General features: G+C 48.7%; 1 protein-coding gene across 11 annotated transcripts in view; it reads left to right on the plus strand.

Annotated features, from left to right (window-relative positions):
* Window positions 1-10748, plus strand: part of NRXN2 (neurexin 2) — a 326517-nt gene extending 315769 nt beyond the window's left edge. For all 11 annotated transcript variants that reach the window (XM_063316920.1, XM_063316927.1, XM_063316922.1 and 8 more), the window contains one exon: window positions 8895-10748. In XM_063316920.1, the coding sequence (XP_063172990.1) occupies window positions 8895-9790 (896 nt within the window). In that variant the 3' untranslated portion in view covers window positions 9791-10748. The remainder of the gene's footprint in view (window positions 1-8894) is intronic.
* Window positions 10749-20095: the final 9347 nt, after the last annotated feature.

Raw genomic sequence — 20095 nt, forward strand, 5'->3', positions numbered from 1 at the left:
TGGGCTGAAAGGGGCTGCTCTGTGGGAGATATTTCCAGTGCATGAGGGAAAAAGCGGGGGGGGGGAATCTTAGAAAGACCATTTCTTGCATCTGTTGCTTTCAATATGCAGCACTCCAGATGAGTTAGCATCACAACACCCAGGATTCCCGGCCAGCTCTGGGCATCTTCAAGGAGGACTTAACTCACTTGGATGGGCTGTTGTGTCCCCCCACCCTCACTCTTCACCCCAGAAAACTCACTTTACTCCCAACTCCAAGAATTAAAGACAGTTAAGAGGATTTGAATTCTTTCCTTTTTGGCACAGAATTTGTCCTATTGATCAAAGGTTGGTCGGTTTGTATCACACTGCACCTACCCCCCACGCACACACCTGCATTCACACAACACGCTTAATCTGGATTACACTAACACTCAACTTTATGGACATGTGAAATCCAACGTCCATTAAGTCAGGGGGTTTAAGGCATTTGCCTCACGACAGAAGCAAACAAACGATGCACTGTTGGTACTTGCACAAAATTATGTCATTAACATCATTACAAAATGTCACTAAAGACATACATTTGCAGTATTTGCATACATTTACATTTGCATCAGTATGTAGATAAAAATGTAGAATATTTGCAGATGTTTACATCACTAATGACATAAATTCACATTAAAAAATTAGGCATGTAGCATAAAGCACAATTTTATTTATATGCGAAAACCTGATTTTGTCCTTCATTGAGGGAGATGTCCAGATCCAGATCCCGCCCATTAAATCTGAAAATTGTTAATTCAGGATCAGTTAAACTGAGATTTTGCTATAACTCCTTTTGTGGTTTGCACAATACCCAGTGGGCTAGTTTGGAGCAACAGAAGGAGTCTTGCCCAGCTTTGCATCCTGTGTGAATGCAGGTGTTAGCATTAAAGTGACCTGGGCAGGTGCTTGTTTGAACTTCTTTCAGCCACAGAAAGGGTAGCTCCATCCTTGCCGATGTGGGGCGAGAAGTAGCAGATGGACTTTCTCCCACATGCCAAAACAAACATCCAGCCAACAAATTCCACTCATGGGGGAATAGCATTGTGCAAAAATATTCATCTGTTTTTTTCCTACTATTCTCATTCTCTTTGATGAAAGAATTCTTGCTTTTCACATTTTAAAGGAGAAGCAAATTTTGCTGGCAGTTGCTATAGCTAAAGTGTGGGGCTTCTGCCCTTCCTTAGTTGTTGTTGTTGAATCCTATGGCACATGCTGCTGTTTCTTGCTGGGAAATCCTTGTGAGGTCCAGCAGCCAGATGTGCAGACTATTTAGCCGTGACAAGTCACACTGCCCAGGGTGCACCATGAGGAGGCTGGTCTACGTTGCACCAAGTTGGGCTGAGAGAGAGTGACGGGCCCAAGGTCACCTGCCGGCTTTCAGGCCTAAGGCGGGACTAGAACTCACAGCCTCCTGGTTTCTAGCCCAGCATCTTAGCCACTAGACCAAACAGGCTCTCGGCCCCTTCCTTGGTGATAAATTAGCCTAGGGGTGAGTGTGAATCCTGTCTTGCTTGGCACAATTCTTACTCCAGCAGTTTCCAGCCTCCTTGGCTTCCCACATTTCCATTCTTCCAATCCTAAAGGAAGAATTTAGAGTGGATTATTGGGGGTGGGGGTGCTGTGGGGAGCCAGGGAGGCTGCAGACAGATGGAAAGGTGTGTCACAGAAAACAGCATTGGCAATTCAGTACTTCACAATCCAATCAGCTCAGAAATACCCCTTAGAGAAAAATTTGAAAGGAATTCTCAAGAGGTTTGAGAATGAGGTAGAAAAACAGAAGCCAGAAAAGATCTTCTGCTGGGAAAGAAGAATGATGAGAAATTGCAAGGCAAATGACTTGCATTGCTTCGTGCCTTCTCGGACCTGAGGCTTGCTACGTAACCTTGGCACAGAGACCATCTTTTAGGGGTACTCAGGGTGACAAGCCTGTGGCCCCCCAGGACTGTCACCCCTGTCATCACTGCTGGCTAAGCCTGGTGAGAATTGTAGTTCAAGATCTTTGAGAAGCCCTACCTCACAGGATTGTTGTGAAGTTAGAATTTGGGGTAGGAGAGAGACCCATATATATGATTTAAGGGAGAAAATACAAGGTATATGTATCTTTTAAAGATCCCTAAAGCCTGTTTTGAGTGCCAGGACTTGGCTGGAAAATTCAAGTGGCCCTAATCCTTGTGATCGGGTGCCAAGGGTTTCTCCAGCTACAATTAACAGCCTCAAATACTGAAAAATTGGGGAGAAGCAGCAAGATACCCATGTGTGGAATATAAATTTGAAATATTTCAGGCTTAAAATGTTCTCAGTTGGGTGGGGGGGAAGGTTGTTCTGATCATCCCAGAAGTGTTCGTGGCTTGAAATGGTCCTATTTCAACCTGTTTCAAGCTCGAAACATTGCAGGAATGGTTGGACCAAACTGTGGTTTAGAATTCGACCTTTCTGGGCAGGGGAGGGGGTTCAGGCCCTTCAAAGCATTTGCCTCTTACAAATGCTTCAGTGTTGTGGGCAAACGTCAGGGAAGGACAAGACCAAAATGGTACAGCCCCCCCCCCCCTCCAGGCTGATTTAATAATCCCCAACGTCTCCTTGTCGGGAATTAAATCCTTTCCTGGAAAATGTTTATCTGGAAACCATTTTTTTGCCATCAAAATACACCAACTGCCCTGAAGTGGTACACAGCCACTTTATATGCCCCAACCCAAAGCCAGCTTCTTATGGGGAACGCTGAGGCCTAGAAACATGCTACCTCTAATAGGAATGCCCTCTGCCTGCAGAAGGTTTGGTTTGGCTACTATTTGCAAAAAGAAGCTAAGCCATTTTTTTAAAAAAAGGAAAAGCAAAAGAAAGAATTGATGTGAATGTTCACCAGGCATATATTTTTCAGTTAGCATGACCCTGGACGCTGTGCTTAAATTTAAGTCAGTTTACCTGACTTTCAAAGAAGACAAAGCACAGGAACCATTTCATGTATAGAAGTGGGTAGGTTCAGACCAGAAGGAGAAAACGGGATGGTATTTGTGTATTTGTGATGGCAGAGGACAGGGATCCCCCCATTCTTGTGCCATCGGCCTTTCCGCTACCAGAAAAGACCTGCCATTGCCCTTTTATGCAGTCCCACACCTCCCCTCGAGGGCAGCAGGGGCACCTGTGGACACCAGGGAGTCTTCGCAAAAAAGCCGGGATAGTTTTAATCCTCAAGCGCCTCCGGGCCTAACTGGGATATATGCCTCTCTCAAACCCTGAAAACCTACAAACAGATTAAATTTTTCTATCATCATCATCAATTCTGGCTCCAAGAGTGGTGGTGGTGGTGATGATGGTGGTGATGATGAACCATTAGAGGCATATAAGCCGTGGTCAGCTGGCACCTAGTCAAAATTGGCTGATTTCAAAATCGGAGAGGAGACCACTAAGAAATCCCAGGGTCAGAGAGTAGATTAGGAAGTGGCAAGAACAGCTTGGGGGAAGTCATTGGCAAAGCACATCTGCATATTTGCCAAGACAGCGGCAGCCATCCATGTCCACGTGCTCACCAGGAGACGTGTTCAATTCCACGATTTTCCCCTCCTTTATAAAGTTAGTTTATAAGCAAGTCTGGGATATAGGATATAGGTTCTGATTTTATTTATTTATTTATCAAAATCGTCACCGCCCATCTCCTCCCATCAGAGGGACTCTGGGCGGTTTACAGCAGAGATACTATACTATTATGATACCATAAAAGGCAGCTTCCTCCGTTCCCAGGACCCGGCTCAAGAGTGCCCAGGCAGGGCCTCCTTTCTTACGCCTGCAGCCACACCATTCCACACCCTGCCGAGGCCTTCCGTGTTTTCCACTAACTGCACGGAGATGCCCTTCTCGCCTCCACCCCACTCCGTTCCTCTCCTCTTTCTTTGCCTTCCCCGGTGGCTCTTCTCAGGCCTGCAGCTGACCGGATGCGGCTGTGATCGTGCTGGATCTTACTGCTGGGGCTGACGAAGCTTATCCAGGAAAAGGGCTTGCGGGGAGGCCCCAGAGGATGGCAAGGGAGCCTGTTGGCAGCTGGGCGAGGGAGTGTGTGGAGGCGGGAGTGGGTGGGTCTGCAGGGGGCAGCGCTGATCGGAAGGAGTTGGAACTGCATCGAGGTAGTGGTCGAGTTCACACAACACACAAAACCCAGAGCGCAGGCAAGCAAAGCCAATTGCTGCATTTGTAGGATACGTGTGGCCTGGGTGAACCCCCCCCCCCCCGTTCTCCCTTAGACTGTTCACACCAAAGAGACAAGAGCTGGGATGCCACCACACCTGAACCACCAACTGCCCAGCTCCATTTCAGTCTGGACTCGCCTGCTGTGCAAACCAGCTTTGGGCAGAGGTGCGGTTTGGCCCACAGCGAGCGTTCACACCCAGAGCAGCACGCGTCAACCCTCCCCTAACTCTCCCCAGAATTAGAAAATCTCCCGAGATTTACGATTTGGTGACCGCGCTTGCACCAACTTACAGAAGGTTAGAGGGAGTTTCCAGGTTGAATTTAATTCCCAAGGAGATGTTGGGGCTTATTAAATCGGCCTGAAGGAGGGGGCTGTACCACTTTGGTCTTGTCCTTCCCTGACCTCTGCCCTCGACGCTGAAGCATTTGTAAGGGGCGGCACATGGTTTGCAATGTGCTTGGAAGGGCCCGAACCCCCTTTGATTTAGAGCAAGGGTTGCGATTTGCATGTCCAGAGTTTTGACCTACCTCAGACGCTGACTCACCACTCTGAACCCAGGCCCTAAACTAGTCTGTTTCCTGGGTTCACCGGATACACCAAGCCCAGGCTGGGGTTGCACCACTCCATAAAACCACAGCTGCCTTAACCCTACCGGGCATCACCTGGTGACTGTGCAGCAGCCAGGGCCATAACCGACCCAGTTAAGTGATCGTGGGAACCGAACTAATCAGAACAAACAGCTGCAATCAGAAGTGATATTCCAGGTGGATTTTCCTCCAAACATCTCAGTTCTTGTTTATTAAACAGTAAATGAGGCTTTCTGCAGCATCCCCCATGGCACAGCAGATTGAGATGGCAGGAATCTGCAAATGTATGACATTTAATGGGGGTGAAAAGCAGGCTGTTAATCGTGGTGGGCGGGCGAGGGACGGCTTCGCTTGCTCTGCATCTGCCCTGGCTGGCTTCCTCCCTCTCTGGGCACAGCTGTCCCCGCCTGCCCATCTGATGTGCTCCATGAGCCCAGCCCGAGCCTTGCCCTGCAGCTTTACGCTCCCTTGATGAAGCCAAGAGTGCCTCTGAGGTCATGCAGGGGGCTGCTGCTTAACCACTGGGAATAACTTGTCCCTGGGCTTCTAGGCACGTGTGGGGACTTGCATGCTGGCGGACCGTTGGCCAAGCCCCGCCTCGATGTGGGTTGCAGGCAGATCAGGAGGTAGAGCCCTCCTGGCTGCAGCCCGCGGGAGCCGTCAGTAGCCTTTGGGAAGGCCGGTGTCACCTGCCTTCCTGCATTTTTCCACTGGAGAGGGTTCCCGACCCAATTTGGGGGAGGAGAGTAATGGCTTTCTCCCCCCCTCCCCCCCCACATATTGTGACTTGGCTCACCTCTAGGGAGTCTGCACTTAAACGTCAGCCCTTCCAGGTAGGCCAGGTCAGGAAACTCAGAGTCAGGATACTGACCACGATGGAGATTGCCTCCCTGGAAGGGAAGGGCCGTGGCTTCTTTTCTTAACATCGATTCATGTTACTGTTTGCAAATCAAAAAGACAGACACTACATCATGCTGAATCAAAAATGGTGGGGGGAAAAAAATAAAAACATCCTGAATTGTTATTTGTAAAACAAGTACAAAAACTCTCAAACACTACATTAAAAAGAAACAGATTAATGGGAGAAAAAACAAACAATTGAAGAAAAATGCGTAAAAGAACTAAAATTGCGTAAAAAAACTAAAATCCATGAACATCCAAATTCAACATTTAGGTCAACTGAAAGTAATCTGTTAGGGAAAACAGAGTTTATTCCTTATCCATGTTAGTTCCATCCTGTCCCGCCCAGTTTCCATTTGTTGTGGCGCCATTCATGCAACCAGTGTAGCCGGAGCACTTTCATTCGCACACCTTCCAAAGCTTGCTTAGGTTCCTGAAGTTTAACACATTGTATGAATCCAGCCTATTTGGTTAGCTGGTGCTTTAGTGCCTTGTGCAAGCTGAGAAAATGGGTTAATTCCGTAACCAAGTGAACTGTGCTGTGCAAACCCATCTAAGGAATAAAAATATGCATAATTATAATCCATTTTAAAGCCTTTTAAACATCCAGGCATCCTCCCAGGTTTAATCCAGCCTGCCTTGTCAAACGTGCTGCTCTGATTTGCGGTTTCAGGGTTCAGATGCCGCCTAAAACGCCGTCCTTCCCATTTTATGCTGCTATGAAATTTGCAGAGTGAATCCCTCCTTTACTAACACAAAAGAGGTTCAGACACGTTGGGCTCAAACGCAGCCCATTAATTTCCCTTTTGCTGCCCATGAAAACCTTCCTGTTCTTCTGCTCAAAAATCTGTTACATGCAAAGGCTCCCAAAGCATTGTGTGCATGTGACACACCTGGGGGGGGAGATAAAAACATAGTTTATTTTTGCATGAAATAAACATAGGCATGTTTGCCTGCCTCTTCCTTCTCCCTTTCCCCAGCAGAACAACTGTGCCAGAGCCCCCTGCCAGGAGATGGAAATACCATTCCGATAGCCAGGTTTAACTTGGTCTGGGCACAGCTGTGCTGTTCCTAAGAGGCGTTCAGCCTGGCCTGCTCCCTGCATGGGGCAGCCTCTCCTGATGTCATGCTAGGAGCAATGATCCCCATTCCCAAAGGCAAAGGGGATCGATGGAGGGGTTGGGCCCTGTTTATCCCTGGCTTGATCGCTTGGGGCCCACTGAATTCCAGCCAGTTTCAAAGCTCAACCATCACCACTTGCACTCTGGGGTTTAGATCAATGTTTCTCAACCTCAGCAAATTCAGGCGGTGTGGATCTCAATTCCCAGAATTCCTCAGCCTTAAAGTATGCTGACTGGGGAATTCTGGGAGTTGAAGTCCACACCTCTTAAAGTTGCTGGGGTGGAGAAACACTGGTCTAGATGGTTCGTTCACATCAGCAACATATCCAAATGAAAAGGAAAGTGTCTTCCTCAAGTCAAACTTGATTCTTGCCAACTTCAAAGATCCATTCCTGTAGTTTTCCTGACCCAAGTTAGGAAGTGATTTTTCATTGCTTCCTTTGGGAATTTTTTGGGGTTTCCCAGTCTAGCCTCCAACCCTGGGATTTCCTAGTGGTCTCTCATCCATGTGCTAACAAGGTCTGCTTTTTGTAGCTTCTTGGGATCAGCAAAGGCCAGCAAAAGAGTTGTGCCCAAAAGTGGCTCCCAGGTTATAAATATGACAGAAGAAGGGGCATTATTAAACACAAGACTAAAGGAGGATCTGTTGATTATGTTTATTTATTTATTTGAATTTATTGGCTTCCCAACTCCAGTGGACTCTGAATTAAGTTGCAGTGTCAATGAAGTGACATCAAATCCCACCCCCACGTTTTCTTCCCGACCTGCCATTCAGAGGCCAAGTGTGTCCTGCAGCCTGAGAAAATTGTGTACCCCTTTCCAAGAAGGCAGTTAGCCAAAAGGGTTTTTCCTCTTTTCCCATTAAAAAGGGAGCTTTTTCCCTTTTTCTCTCTGTTCTCTCTCTCTCTCTCTCTCTTATGCACATACACACTTCAAATCCACATTTCTGCACATCATTACAGCAACAAGCATGGATTCAGCACAAATCCCTTCTTCTACTTCATTTTGCTTTTTACTTGCCTTTATGCAATGGTTCTTCGCATAAACCTTCCTCTGCCATCTGCTTCTCCGGGGCCTCCTGTAAGAATGCAGGGAAAACTATGACACCCCTCCTTGGGAGAAAAAAAACACCCCACATCCAACCACCCACTTTTCCCCCAGATATTTTGCACAAGGCCAGGAAGGTCAAGCCCAGACTGGGAGTTTCAGATCCAGGATCAATTTGGAGAGGGCAAAAACAAAAAAATAACAAACACAGGGCTGTCCCATCCCAGCACTGGAAAATTCTCTGCAAAGTCCTAATGTTGCATCAGTTTATATCTAAAATCTTCAAATTTGCAGAGAGCTAAAAAAAATGGATTTGCAAGTCCCTGCTCATTTTAATTTTTGGAAAATTGAAGTGGGTGATAGGGATTTGGGGTGCAACAAGAACTGGGATCTCTTTTGGGGTACGGGAGGAGGGAAGAGGTAAAGGGGTGCAGTTGTGAAAAGCAAAGCACAGAAATGAATCTTGGAAGAAAGCGAAATTTAAAAAAAAAGGCAAGATGCAGAGAGAGAGATGTTTAAAGAAACGAAAAGAAAAAAAAGTTGTTTTTTCTCCAAAAACATTCTTACCTAGTTTTCTTTTTTGTAATTTTTTTTCTTCATGCTAATATCACACGGCCTATTTGTTGATGTAAGTTGACTGAATTCCGTGGTTTGCTCTCTTATTTTTTTTAAAAAAAAACAAACAGAAAGGGAAAAAAAGGAAAAAAAAAGAGAGAAAGAGAAAGAATATTTTAGTGTTTTAGCCAAAGAGGATGGGAAGAGAAATCAGCCAGAGAGGGTGTTATTGCTTTTAATTCTGCTGTTTTATCTGTTTACTTTTTCTTTTTTTATGGATTAAATGACTTTTTTAATTATCTTTTTTTTCCTTTGATTATGATTTTTCTAGACGAAAGGGAGTGGTCAGGGACGCAGTCAGGGGGGTTTGGCTAGCTATCCTCGTGGTTGGCTGTCTTGTGTGGAAGGCGGGAGACCCCGGCCGCGCGGCTAACCGCTCTCCCCGTCTTCTCTCCCCTTCTCTCTCTGTTCTAGGAGGTGAATTAGTATTGCCCATAATAACCGAGGACTCACTAGACACCCCTCCGATTGCCACCCGCTCTCCCTTCATTCCCCTGCCTCCCACCTTTGGCCCCTTCCTAACCGTAATCGAGACCACCAAGGGCACCATCTCCCTCCCGGCTCAGCCGAAGCCCCCCTGCCTGGCCGAACAGGACGACAGCGACTGCGAAGAAGGGATCGAGGCCTCGGGGTACGCCTCCGGGGAGGTCTCCGACTCCAGCCTGCCCCCCACCGACGACGAAGACTTTTACACCTCCTTCCCCCTGGTCACAGATAGGACCCCGCTGGGCCGCCCCGACGGAGCACCCAGAAAGCCCCATGGACACCGCCCCGGCCTTAGGACAGGACTGCCGGCGTCGCCCTCCGCCCCCGACCTCCTGACCGCCACCGCCTCCCCCGGGCTGGTCCGCCACATCCCGGCGGGCAAAATGAACAACCGCGAGCCCCTGCGGCCCCACCCCGAGCACGTCCCCCCTCTCGCCACCTCCTTCGAGCCCGACAGGCTCAACCGGCTCAAGCGCCCCGTTGTAACCTCTTCCCCCGGTTTCCACAATCTGCCCACAGCTAACCCCACCGACCCCGGGGAGAGGGGCCCCCCCGGCGCCGTGGAGGTCATCCGGGAGTCCAGCAGCACCACCGGCATGGTGGTGGGCATCGTGGCTGCCGCCGCCCTCTGCATCCTCATCCTCCTCTACGCCATGTACAAGTACCGCAACCGGGACGAGGGCTCCTACCAGGTGGACCAGAGCCGGAACTACATCAGCAACTCGGCACAGAGCAACGGTGCGGTGGTCAAGGAGAAGCCGGCCGCCCCCCCCAAGGCGGCTGGGAAAAGCAAGAAAAACAAAGACAAGGAATACTATGTCTGAGGCCCCCGGCCCCCCCGCGCGCGCCAGAGAGACCCACGCCCCAAGGAGGCGCGCAGCGAGACTGTCCAGACACGCATCCCCCAAAACTCTGGAGAGGAGACCCCACAAACGCCTCTCCCCCCTCCCCCTCCCCCGAGAGAGGCAGCATCTTAAAACGGCCCCGTCGCCCGCCCTCTTTGGTTCGCTCATCTCGTCCTCCTCTCCCGCCCTTCCTGTGCAAAAGCCCCCAGAAACGAAAAAAGAGAAAGAAACAAAGTCGAGGTGAGGTGCTCACAGGGCCTGCCTCGCCCCTTCTTCCACCCTGACCTTCCAACCCTACAGGGTCGTTGTTGTTTCTCCCTTGGGCAGACCTAAAGGAAAGCCCAGCCGCCTGGTTTAGGGCCGTGGCTCGGTGGCCTCTCGCCTCAAAGAGGGACGGACGGTGCCTGGACAGGAGGATTAAAGGGGGTTGGGGGAGGCAGAAGCCCAGCCCAGCCCCCCAGGTGAGATTGCAGCCGGGACGATGCTTGGCGGATCGCGGTCCCCTCCTCAAGGGTCGGGGTCCTCATGGAGGCGGAAAGGAAATGGGGCTCCCCCTGCCTGGCCGCATTCCGACCACCCTTCCCAGCCGGGCTCTGAAGCGAAGCCCCCGCCGGAGCCAGGCCCAGCCCGGCCAGGCTGCCCCTGGCCTGGCCGGGGAGGAAAGGGGACGGTGGCCCCAGACCCACCTTCCCGTCCTCCGTCCAAAGTGTCCTGCTTCCTGACCTGCTCCCACCCATCAAGCCTCGGAGTCTCGGCCGGGGTGGAATCCGGCCAAGCGAGTCGTTCATTCAGTTCCTGGGGGGCAGTAGAGAAACGCCGAGACGAAGCGGGCAACTGGGGCAATTGCAGGTCGCGCTCTCCGCAGGGGACGCTCCTGTTTCCCAAAAGCCAGCTGGATGGTCCTGACTTGTTAATAAAAAGGGGGAGTTCAAAACCAAGGTGTTTTTTAAAGGGGAACGGGGGGGGTTAAATAGGTTTGACGCCCATAGGTCGACGCCGTTGTGAACCACTTCAGGGTGGAGTTGTGTCACCCACAGCCAAGCGGGACAGGTGTTCCCTGGAGTTTTGCGTTCAGAAGGGTTCGACGATCCGCCACCATCTTCCACGCCTTCCATTGTCCTCCTTCCTAGGTCTCCTTTCAAACAAGGTGCTATATTGTGTTCCTTTTTTCCCCCCCAAATGTTGTTGAAAGAAAAAAGAGAAGCATGTCAGACCACAAGTCAATTTTTAACTTTGTTTTGCTTTTGTGAAAACGGGGGGGGGGGAGGGGGGGCAGGGGCAGAAGGAGGAGCGAAGCGTGCCGGGAGCCCAACTTCAAGGAAAGCATTTGAGCATCGGTGCCACCGTGGATGTTCCCCAAAGGCCGGTGGGGCAGAGGTATGATTTAGCCGTGGATCCCTGGGATAGCTCCCCTCATCTCAGCCTCCTTCCTGGTTCTTCCAAACTAGAGTAAATCAGTGTGGAGCCAACACCGAGAGAAAGCCATAGATGACTTTATTCAGAGACCTATCTATAAATACGTAGATATATATATATATATATATATAGAGAGAGAGAGAGAGAGAGAGAAATAGCTATATAAAGGTATATGAGATACAAAAAGTCCAGCATGCATAAGCTATCGAGTTTAAGCAAGAAGGGGGCTGTTTGGGGAACAGGGGAGCAGCAGGAAGGGGGTCGAGGACCAGAAGTAAAGGTGGGGAGATTGAAAGATTCCCCTGCGTCTTGAAGAGGGGCAGAAGGGAAACCCGTGCTCCAGAGTTGCGCCCCCAAACGCAGGTTGGCATCATCACAGAGCGTAGGCTGGGCCATCTCAGCTTTTGGGCCTCTCTTTCCCCTCTTGAGGTTCACACAACCCTCCCAGCCCAGCTGGCCCCGGATCATCGGTTGTCCAGGCTGAAGCGGGACAGGCTCAGTTTTGGCCTGAGTGAGGGTCGTGGGAATCCAACCAGGGGGGCAGGCAGGGAGGAGAAGTTGGAGTGAGGCCCGGGGGGTCCTTGAGGGTGAAGGTGGGCTTGGGGCAGCAAGAGTGTGTTGGGGGCTCTTCCAGGGAGCGGGGGGGGGAGTTGGAACAGACCCCCAACTTGGGAAGGAGGGATCCAGTTGTGGTTAGGACCGGTTAGGGCCAGTCTCTGCTTCTCTCCTCTTCCTGCTGCCACAACCTCTTCTGTCTCCTGATTGTCCTCTCCCTTGGCACCTCCTGCTGCTCCCCTGAAGATGGAAGAGGCTCTTCCCCCTTGCCAGGCCTGGCACGCTCAGAGGATGCCAGCTCCAGGAGACACACTCCGGAGCTCCATTAGGGGTGGCTCTGCCCTGCCCTGCCCACTGGGCACCATCTCTGGCAGCTGCGAGGAAGGGGGAGGGTGATTTCATTGAGCCCCCTCCAGCCATCCTGACAGCCGGAAAAGGGATGTCCAGCCGTTGAGTATTCAGTCGGTCGGTCAGCTACGTGCACCCTGGATGCCAGGCAGGTTCTGGGGCAGCTGCGTTTTGGCAAGATCCACATCTTGGTTAGGGGTCACCTTGATGGTTTTGAGGGCTTGGTGGGCTGTTGGGAAGCACTGCTGGCTCATGGGTGACCCTGGCAAAGACCCTGGTTAATTCAGGCACCCTGTCCCACCGTGGGAAAAGCCGGGACGTGTGGTGGATCTGGCCCCTTACTTAGTGCGGTGCTGACAAAGAGGCTCATGCCCCCCAAACTCACTGGGATTCAGATTGCATTTTAGAGGGAAAAGTGGACTTTCTCTGCACCACTTTTCCACTCCATTCGGTGGATGCTGAAACATTCACTTCTCCGTGAGAGATTGACGTGGCTTTCTGCTCACGGGCTCTAAGGGCTGGGGGGCGGTGGGGGAGAAAGAATTGCTGTTCTAGGCCCTGGCTTCTCAAATTATCCGTGGTGAAGAACCAGGGTTTTTTTAAATTTCCAATCCGTCACAGACTAATATTTTTGTAAAATACAATAAAAATGAATTATTAGAAAAATGATACTAAAAAAAAGACAGGCGAGATACAAGCCCACTACTACTGTTAGATTCTGCCAACGTAAAATTACACCGAGGAGGCGCTTGGATGTTGCAGCAATGTCAAGTTGCTAGAATAGTCTCTCAAGTTTTAATCCTGTACCTGCCTCACCGTGAACAAACGTTTTGTGGACCAGCGTCAGTCCGTGACCACGCTTCGAGCAGCACTGGCCTAGGCCTGGGTCAGAGGGCCTAACGTGACAGCAGGTCCCTTATTCCACCTCCCATTTTATGCAAATCAAATCTCCCCCGGTTGTTGGCAAACCCCTTTGATCACCCTCCGGCGATGGATGCATTTCCCATTTGACTTGGCCATGTGTAAAAAGCCCCCAGGCTAGGAATGCAAGAAGGGGGTCCTGGCAATTTTATCCCTGCCCACCCAGAAACCTGCCTGTAGCCCTTTGCTTACCGTTTGGGTTTGAGGTGAGAAGCGTTGGGGGAATAGCTCAACTCACACACAGCCAGGCTGGGTTCGCACCACACCCTTGACCCGGTCAGATCCAGACCCTGCAGCTGCTCTGGCACACTGTCTGGAAGAGTTGCAACCTTGGCTCGGTTTCTTTGTGGCTCAGCTTGTGCACTAGGTTAGCTTCTGATTCAAGGCCCTCCTCAAACCCAGTTGATCTAGGAACTGAATTTAGCTTATTACACACTCATCTGTCTCTTTGAGCTGCACCCATTCAAGGTCAGGGTTTACCACTTGACTCTGTGGTTTTGGCCCTCGGGTTCCACACTGAAAACACTTTCTGTTTCCCGAGAAAATGGAAAAACAAGGCGTCTAACCCTAACCTTCATGATTCTTCAGCAAAGAGCATCAAAGCAGTGATGAGTGGCAGCCTCAGTTCATGGGTAGTTAGGCAGTTGGAAAAGTTAGATTTATCAGTGAATCATACTAAAAAGCATTTCCAAGTTAAGATGGAGATTTTGGAAGTTGGGTTGGTGGGACTTAAAATTGGGCAGTTCAGTTTGATCCTGTTGGTTTCACTAGATCAGGGGAAAGAACAGCTCAATCTGGAGCCTGCTTACAAGATGCGAAAGAAAAGTGCCGAAACAAGTGGACAATATTTTGAAATTCCTCCCCGTGTATTTTCCCTGCCCCAAATTTGACTATGAAGTTAACGCTGCTGAGATGCTTGGGTTGATGAACTTCAAAGTAATTGTGTTAAAGTGTGATCTTGCCAGCTCTTTCTATTTTTAGGAAATGCGGGTAAGTTTAAAAACAGAGGCTGTCCCCCCCCCCCCGCCCCCTGCCACTGAATGCGATTACAGCTGCCTTCTCTGGGGTGAACTTCTAGCAATTGCTAAATACTGGATTGCATCCACAGTCACGCAAGAGGGGCAGAATTCCCCTGGATGAGGACTAGCTGCCCCGATTAAAGGGGGAGGCGACTGCACCCCGATCGCCTTGCAAGCAAAGCGGTGGGGGCGATCCCTGGCCCTGGCATCCATCCAAGGCCTTTGGTGCAACTGACAAGCATTCATGGGTTGGTTTCCCCCCAGGACTGAAGGCTACTAGTCTTCAGCTTTTTGAGGGTTTCTGAGGCCCCTGCCCCAGGCCTCCTTGCGGAGTCTGCATTCCTCTCAGGTCTGGGCATGTGCAAGGAGGACGGGGAGCATGCAGCATATTGTGGGTACTTCAGGAAAACCAGGAAACAACTGTGTGCGTTGATAGAGCTCAACAGTCAAACCGAAAGGTAGACTCCCACGCCTGCCTTTCTGCCAGTCCGCCATACATGGCGGCCAACAGGAGTGGGCACAGTCAGAGGAGAAGAAAAGAAAACATAGACGGGAGGCGTGGTGGCCAGCAGGGAAGGGAGGTGTCCTGAATGGCTGACAAGGGACAAGGAGGGTGCATAGTTGATGCAAGGATTTTGGCAAGATGCCTTCAGTGCACCTTGGCTTGGAAGGGCTTGCCAGTTGGCACCCAGCCTGAGGCAGGGCAAGCCTCGGAGGTGGTGGCGAAGCTGCTTACATTAGAAGGGGGCAAACGTGCCGTTGGTATGGCCTTCCAAGAAAAAGCTAAGAAATGGTTGCCCTGTTGGATGTTTGTACTTGCTGTTCTACGCTCTTTGGATAGTGCCTTTGTCCCAAAGAATTCCGTCATTTAAAATGCCCACCAAAAGTCTTCGTAAAGGGTTCTGTGTTTATTCTTGGTAAAGGAACTACCCCAAAGAAGAGGAGGAGGAGGAGGAGGAGGTATTTTGTCTAACTTTTTCTTGCACTTAAACAGCTGCTTAGGACCTCTTCGGTTTTCTTTTTGAGTTTTTTTCAGGGTGACCTATCAAGGAATGGCATCATATCATGAATTTTTCCCTTTATTGGATCCTCTGGCATTACTGGAAGGCACCATCTTCCCAATCTGGGTCTCACCACATATGCCAGTTTACAATTCCCAGCATTCCTAACATCCTGCTGGACAGGAGTGCTGGGAGTTGTAGTCCCAATATAACTGGAGGGTATCAGGTTAGGGGAAGCTGGCCCACTATCCCAATTTGACCGAAGGCCCAAATGGCTTTGCAAAAAATAAAATAGACAGTAGGCCTTCAAACGTAAATCCAAGCTATGGTGCATCCTGAGTGGGTGAAACAAGTTGTTCTAGGAGGACTGGGGTGGGGTGGGGATAAAGACGCCCCTCATGTTGAACTCAACTCCTGGTGACTTCTTGGCAGAGTTACAAAAGTCCTTTGCTATTGCCTTGTAGGATTTTTTTTTCTTTTTTACTTCCCAGTCTAGCCTGGGATTTCCATGTGGTCTCCCATCCAAATACCCCAACCAATCCTAGCCAAGTTCTAATGCAGAGAAGGGGAAAGTTCTTGAGCAAATCTAGGCTGTGGCCATAGCTGTTGGAAAAGTCCATCTGAGTGGGAGGCAGTCAGAAGAGAGCCTCCCCCAAGGCTGCACGGTGTCATCCTTGATGTCCCCTCCACCAGCTCTCAAGCGTAGCTTCGTCAGTGTCCTGGGAACAAGACTGCCTACATCTGAAGGGTCCCACAGAACCCAAGAAGCGGGGGGGGGGGCTGCAAAGGGGGCAACAGCTTTTGTTGGACTGCCCAGAGGGAGACATTTGAACCATGTGGAAATCTTGAATGCTGGAGCAGATGCGGAGAGAAGCTGTTTGCTGAGCCAGAGCTGGGCAGCTTGTAAGTAAGGTCTGGGTCAGGGGATCTAAGAGCCTTGTTGATTGGGGGAGATCACGGGATCTCCAGCCATTAAGGAAGAATGCTGTGTAGCCACAAAGCTTACGCCATGTAATTTTAGTTGGTCTCCCTCTTGCCCTGTAGACAAACAATGGGACGATGTGGGTGCTTGCCTCCAAGTCAGCACGGAATACACGGGCTGCTTTCACACAGCACTTTTAACCAAAGTCAGTGAAAAAGGGGCTTTTGCACACAGTGCTAAACTTGATCTGTTTTAATCCAGCTTCCTTTTTATCTTGTTGCTGGAACTCCATCTGTTGAATAAGGTCAGTATGCAAACTCAGAAAATTCATTTCTCCAAGTAGGGTAAATATTTGATAGAGTTTCATTGGAGAAACTTGGGTGGTAATCAGATTAAGTGTGCTGTGTGAATGTGGCTAATAATTCATCACCCTGATCTGAACAAACCGTGTGGCACCTACATTGGGACACTGGGAGAAAAGCTTTCGTTCCAACCTCCCTGCAGGTGTGTCCAGGGTCCCCAGCCAGCCTTTGGAAGCATGGGAGTTGCAAGCTGGCACATCTGAAGGACACCAGACTGGGGAAAGCTGTGCAGCTGTTTTCAGTGGCTTTAGACTGGTTTGATTGCTATCGTGGCTCCTGTTGATGGAAAAAATGACCCAAAGCATCATTTTTAGGTTTCCCCAAGCAACCTCAGCTATTCATTTTCATTCTTGTGATCTTTCATGTTCCCCCTTCCAAAAATCTAACACAGTTTGTGGCAAAAGTCCTCCTGCCCTTTTCTATGTGCACGTAATGAACATTGTTATCAAATGTAAATTTATTTGTACATTATTAATATTTCGGTTTTTTATCTGGGAAGAAGGTTGAAAAACTCCATTAAAAAAATGAGATCCTGAAACCCTCTTTCTCTTTTTAAAGAAAAAGAATGGACTGGGGAAAAACTATTAATTTTAACAATGAAAATCCTGTCATCTTTTCCCCTCTTTTTTTATGACATTCCATTTGGGGTGGCAATCAGATTTAATTTCATTTACTTTTTTTATAACAGATACTTTTTTAAAACAACAAAAATACCTTTCCTGTTTTATTTTTATTTTTTTCTGGGGAGGGGTTGGGTGGGATAAACTGTGATTCTACATATTTACCCTGTAAAATTCCTGTATTCTTCAATGTTATTGTAAAGTGTTACTGATAAAGATGATTATGAGCAAAAGAAAACGTCCAACCCATGTACATTTAGCACAAAGGGGAATACAATTGATTCTATACTTCGTATACTTTGTTTTCGTCTTTATTTTCTTGGGGTGGAACAAGCTGCGGAATGGAAAAAGAAGTCACATTTCCCATCTGGGTGAATTTTGTCCAGTTTCTCCGCAATTCAGTTCTTGCGGTGACAGGAAAAGGCGCTCGCCTCTGGCAGCCTCTCTTCCCCCATCCCCAGCCTGCACAGGGTGAAATTCTTGGCCGGGAATCTTTTCCAGGGCATGAGATCCTCGCTGACCTCCCAACAGGAAAAGCAGAACCAACAACCAAGGGAGGTGGTGGGCTTTGATGGAGGATTTCAGTGGAGAGCAAACAACCATCTGTTGAGATTTTAAGTTGGAATCCTGTGCTGAGCAGGGGGTGGACTAGAAGGCCTTGGGGTACACTTTCAGCCTTTATTCTTCTAACTTCCATTCTCACTAATCATTAAAGGCAAGGTGACCCCTTCCCTGTTGGAGATTCCTTCAAGTAACTAAATTCTAAATATTCGCCTTGCCAAGCTTTTTGCTCAGGTAGCTGTCAGAGATGCCTTATTGTTCCTTCTCCACCAGAAGCTGAACACAGAATCACAATCTCTCTGGGTGTGTGTGGTGCATGCATCCTTCGTGGTCAGAAGGCAGAGGTAAGCAATTTGAGTCCTCCAAAGCTGCTCGCAGCTCTGGAAAGCTTTTGATGCTGCACTTGGAGAGCATTTAGACCAACTTGTGTCTTGTTTCATGCCCCAAAGGGGCAAAAGTCAGTCCGCCAGGAAAGAGTAAATTGAGTCATTTCAGTGTAACTGAATGTAAACTAAATAAATTCCATCTTTGTTTGAGACTCAGCCAGAGACATTTTGGAAAGCATCCCCTGACACCCTCTTCGAGTCCAAGGACAGCTCTTCGTTGGTCAAAAAATAATGGCTCAGCCCTGCTGTAAAACTTTGGCGATTTTACATTTAATCGGGTTTTTCTTTGGGCTTTTATTAGAAACCCATATTGGGTGGGGGGGAAAGTCTTGTGTTAGCGGTCCCAAAAAATCACTCAACTCTATTTTTCTTCTCCTAAACGGCTGCTGCTTGTAGGAAAATGGCTGGTGCAACAGATGCAAGGGTTACATGGTGGGGTGGGGGCAATGGCATTGCCTGCTCTCCCCATTTAAATTCCATGGTGGCACAATAAAAACTGAGTCTGGGAGCACCTTTAGCCTCCAAGAACTGGATTCACACAACATGCCAGACGAGACTAACCTAAGAGTGGGCTATCTGTGGTTTGTCATGTTATGGGAACCCAGCCCTCGTCTTAGCCTGCTGGCAGAATTAAGCTATCAAGGGAAACCATAACAGGACAGGGGAGCGGTTTGCATGCTATCTGAACAGCTATAGTGTTTTCTTAAGGTTTATTATTATTATTAGCATAAAAGGGAGGGAAAGAAACAGCCCATGCTAAGCAAAAATATACATCTTTTACTTGCTAAGCAAAACTTGGCTTTTAGTGTCATGCAAATGAATTATTTACTTGCTCCACAAAACTGTTCTTATGTCATGCAGATGAGTTATTAACACTTCAGTTGGTTTACTTAATGACAGGAAAAAAGGAGAAATGAAGGTTGTCACCTAAAGTATCTAGTCCAAATTTCTAAATCGCTCTCCATAAAACATTTGGTCAAATGTAGGCAGCATGGTGGGTGTCCTGGTTAGTGCCTTACTGAAGAAGGGGCACCTTCGTAATCATGAAAGCACGCATTTCTGCCCATCCTCCTGTGAGTTTCCAAGCCACTGGTATATAATTTAAAGGGAGGTAAGCATCTACAAAAATCAATAGTCCTCCAGCAAAGGCTGAATGCACGAAGTAGCCTCTATCTCAAAAGAAGCCCAAAGCGGCATCTGCAGGCCACCAATTCTTCCCTGAAATTGATGGATGATCTATGAGTAAGGGGGGAAATATTGAAGGAGCATAATTTTGAAGCACTGGAAATGTGACCTACAGATGCCAAACTGGCCTAGATGCCATAGATGTTCCCACCTGGCACCTTCCAGTTCCATCTTGCCTGCCCAGCAGGATTCAGGTTTAGCGTATCATATGAATGGAGCACATGTTTCTGCCCTCATTTAGCAGTAAGTCCACACAGAAGTCCCTCCTTTTGCAGCTTCTGTGGGGAAAAGCCGCTTGGCTGTGGCCCTTCTTCAAACAATTAGGAGTGTGAAAAACCACCTCCTCTACTGTAATCAACCTGAGATTGATCAGTAAATCTGGGGTGTTATTTTTTCAATCTCAGTTAAAATTGCACTAAAGTACTTTCATAACTTAACTGCTGTTACACAATTTCCTGGGCACATCAGCAGGATCAACGCTTGGGAAAAAAACAGCAAGGTAGCAGCAATTTTTGAATGCACAATCACTGCCTTGCAGACAAAGTATGGCCCACATTAAGAAAGTCCATGGGTTTGGGGCAATTGCAATTTTATGGTTGGGGTTCAGTTTTCTCACTGCAGGCTTGAAGATATATTGATTTAGTCAAGTGTGTTTGATGAGGGAGGGGAGGGGAGAAAGGAGAAAGAAAATTAGAGAAGAAGAAGAAAAGGGAGGGAGGGGAAAGACTTAGAGGGGGGGGGGAAGAGACCTGGAGGGAAAAGGAGGAAGGGCTGGATAAGCAGTGCCTTCTCCTTCCCATTCCCTTGTTACTTTGCCCATTTTCTACTCACTTTCACAATCCCTTTGCGGGGCCGGTGGCAAAATTTGATAAATAAATAAATCCAATTTTTATAACAGAATTTGGTGAATCGATTTCCTGCCCATCTAGTAAGTTTCACAATGCCCCATAGGTTCCCATTTTTGCTAGCAGAGGGCAACTTCCCTGAA

This window comes from Candoia aspera, chromosome 17, assembly GCF_035149785.1.
Source record: "Candoia aspera isolate rCanAsp1 chromosome 17, rCanAsp1.hap2, whole genome shotgun sequence".
In the NCBI taxonomy this organism is placed as follows: Eukaryota; Metazoa; Chordata; class Lepidosauria; order Squamata; family Boidae; genus Candoia; species Candoia aspera.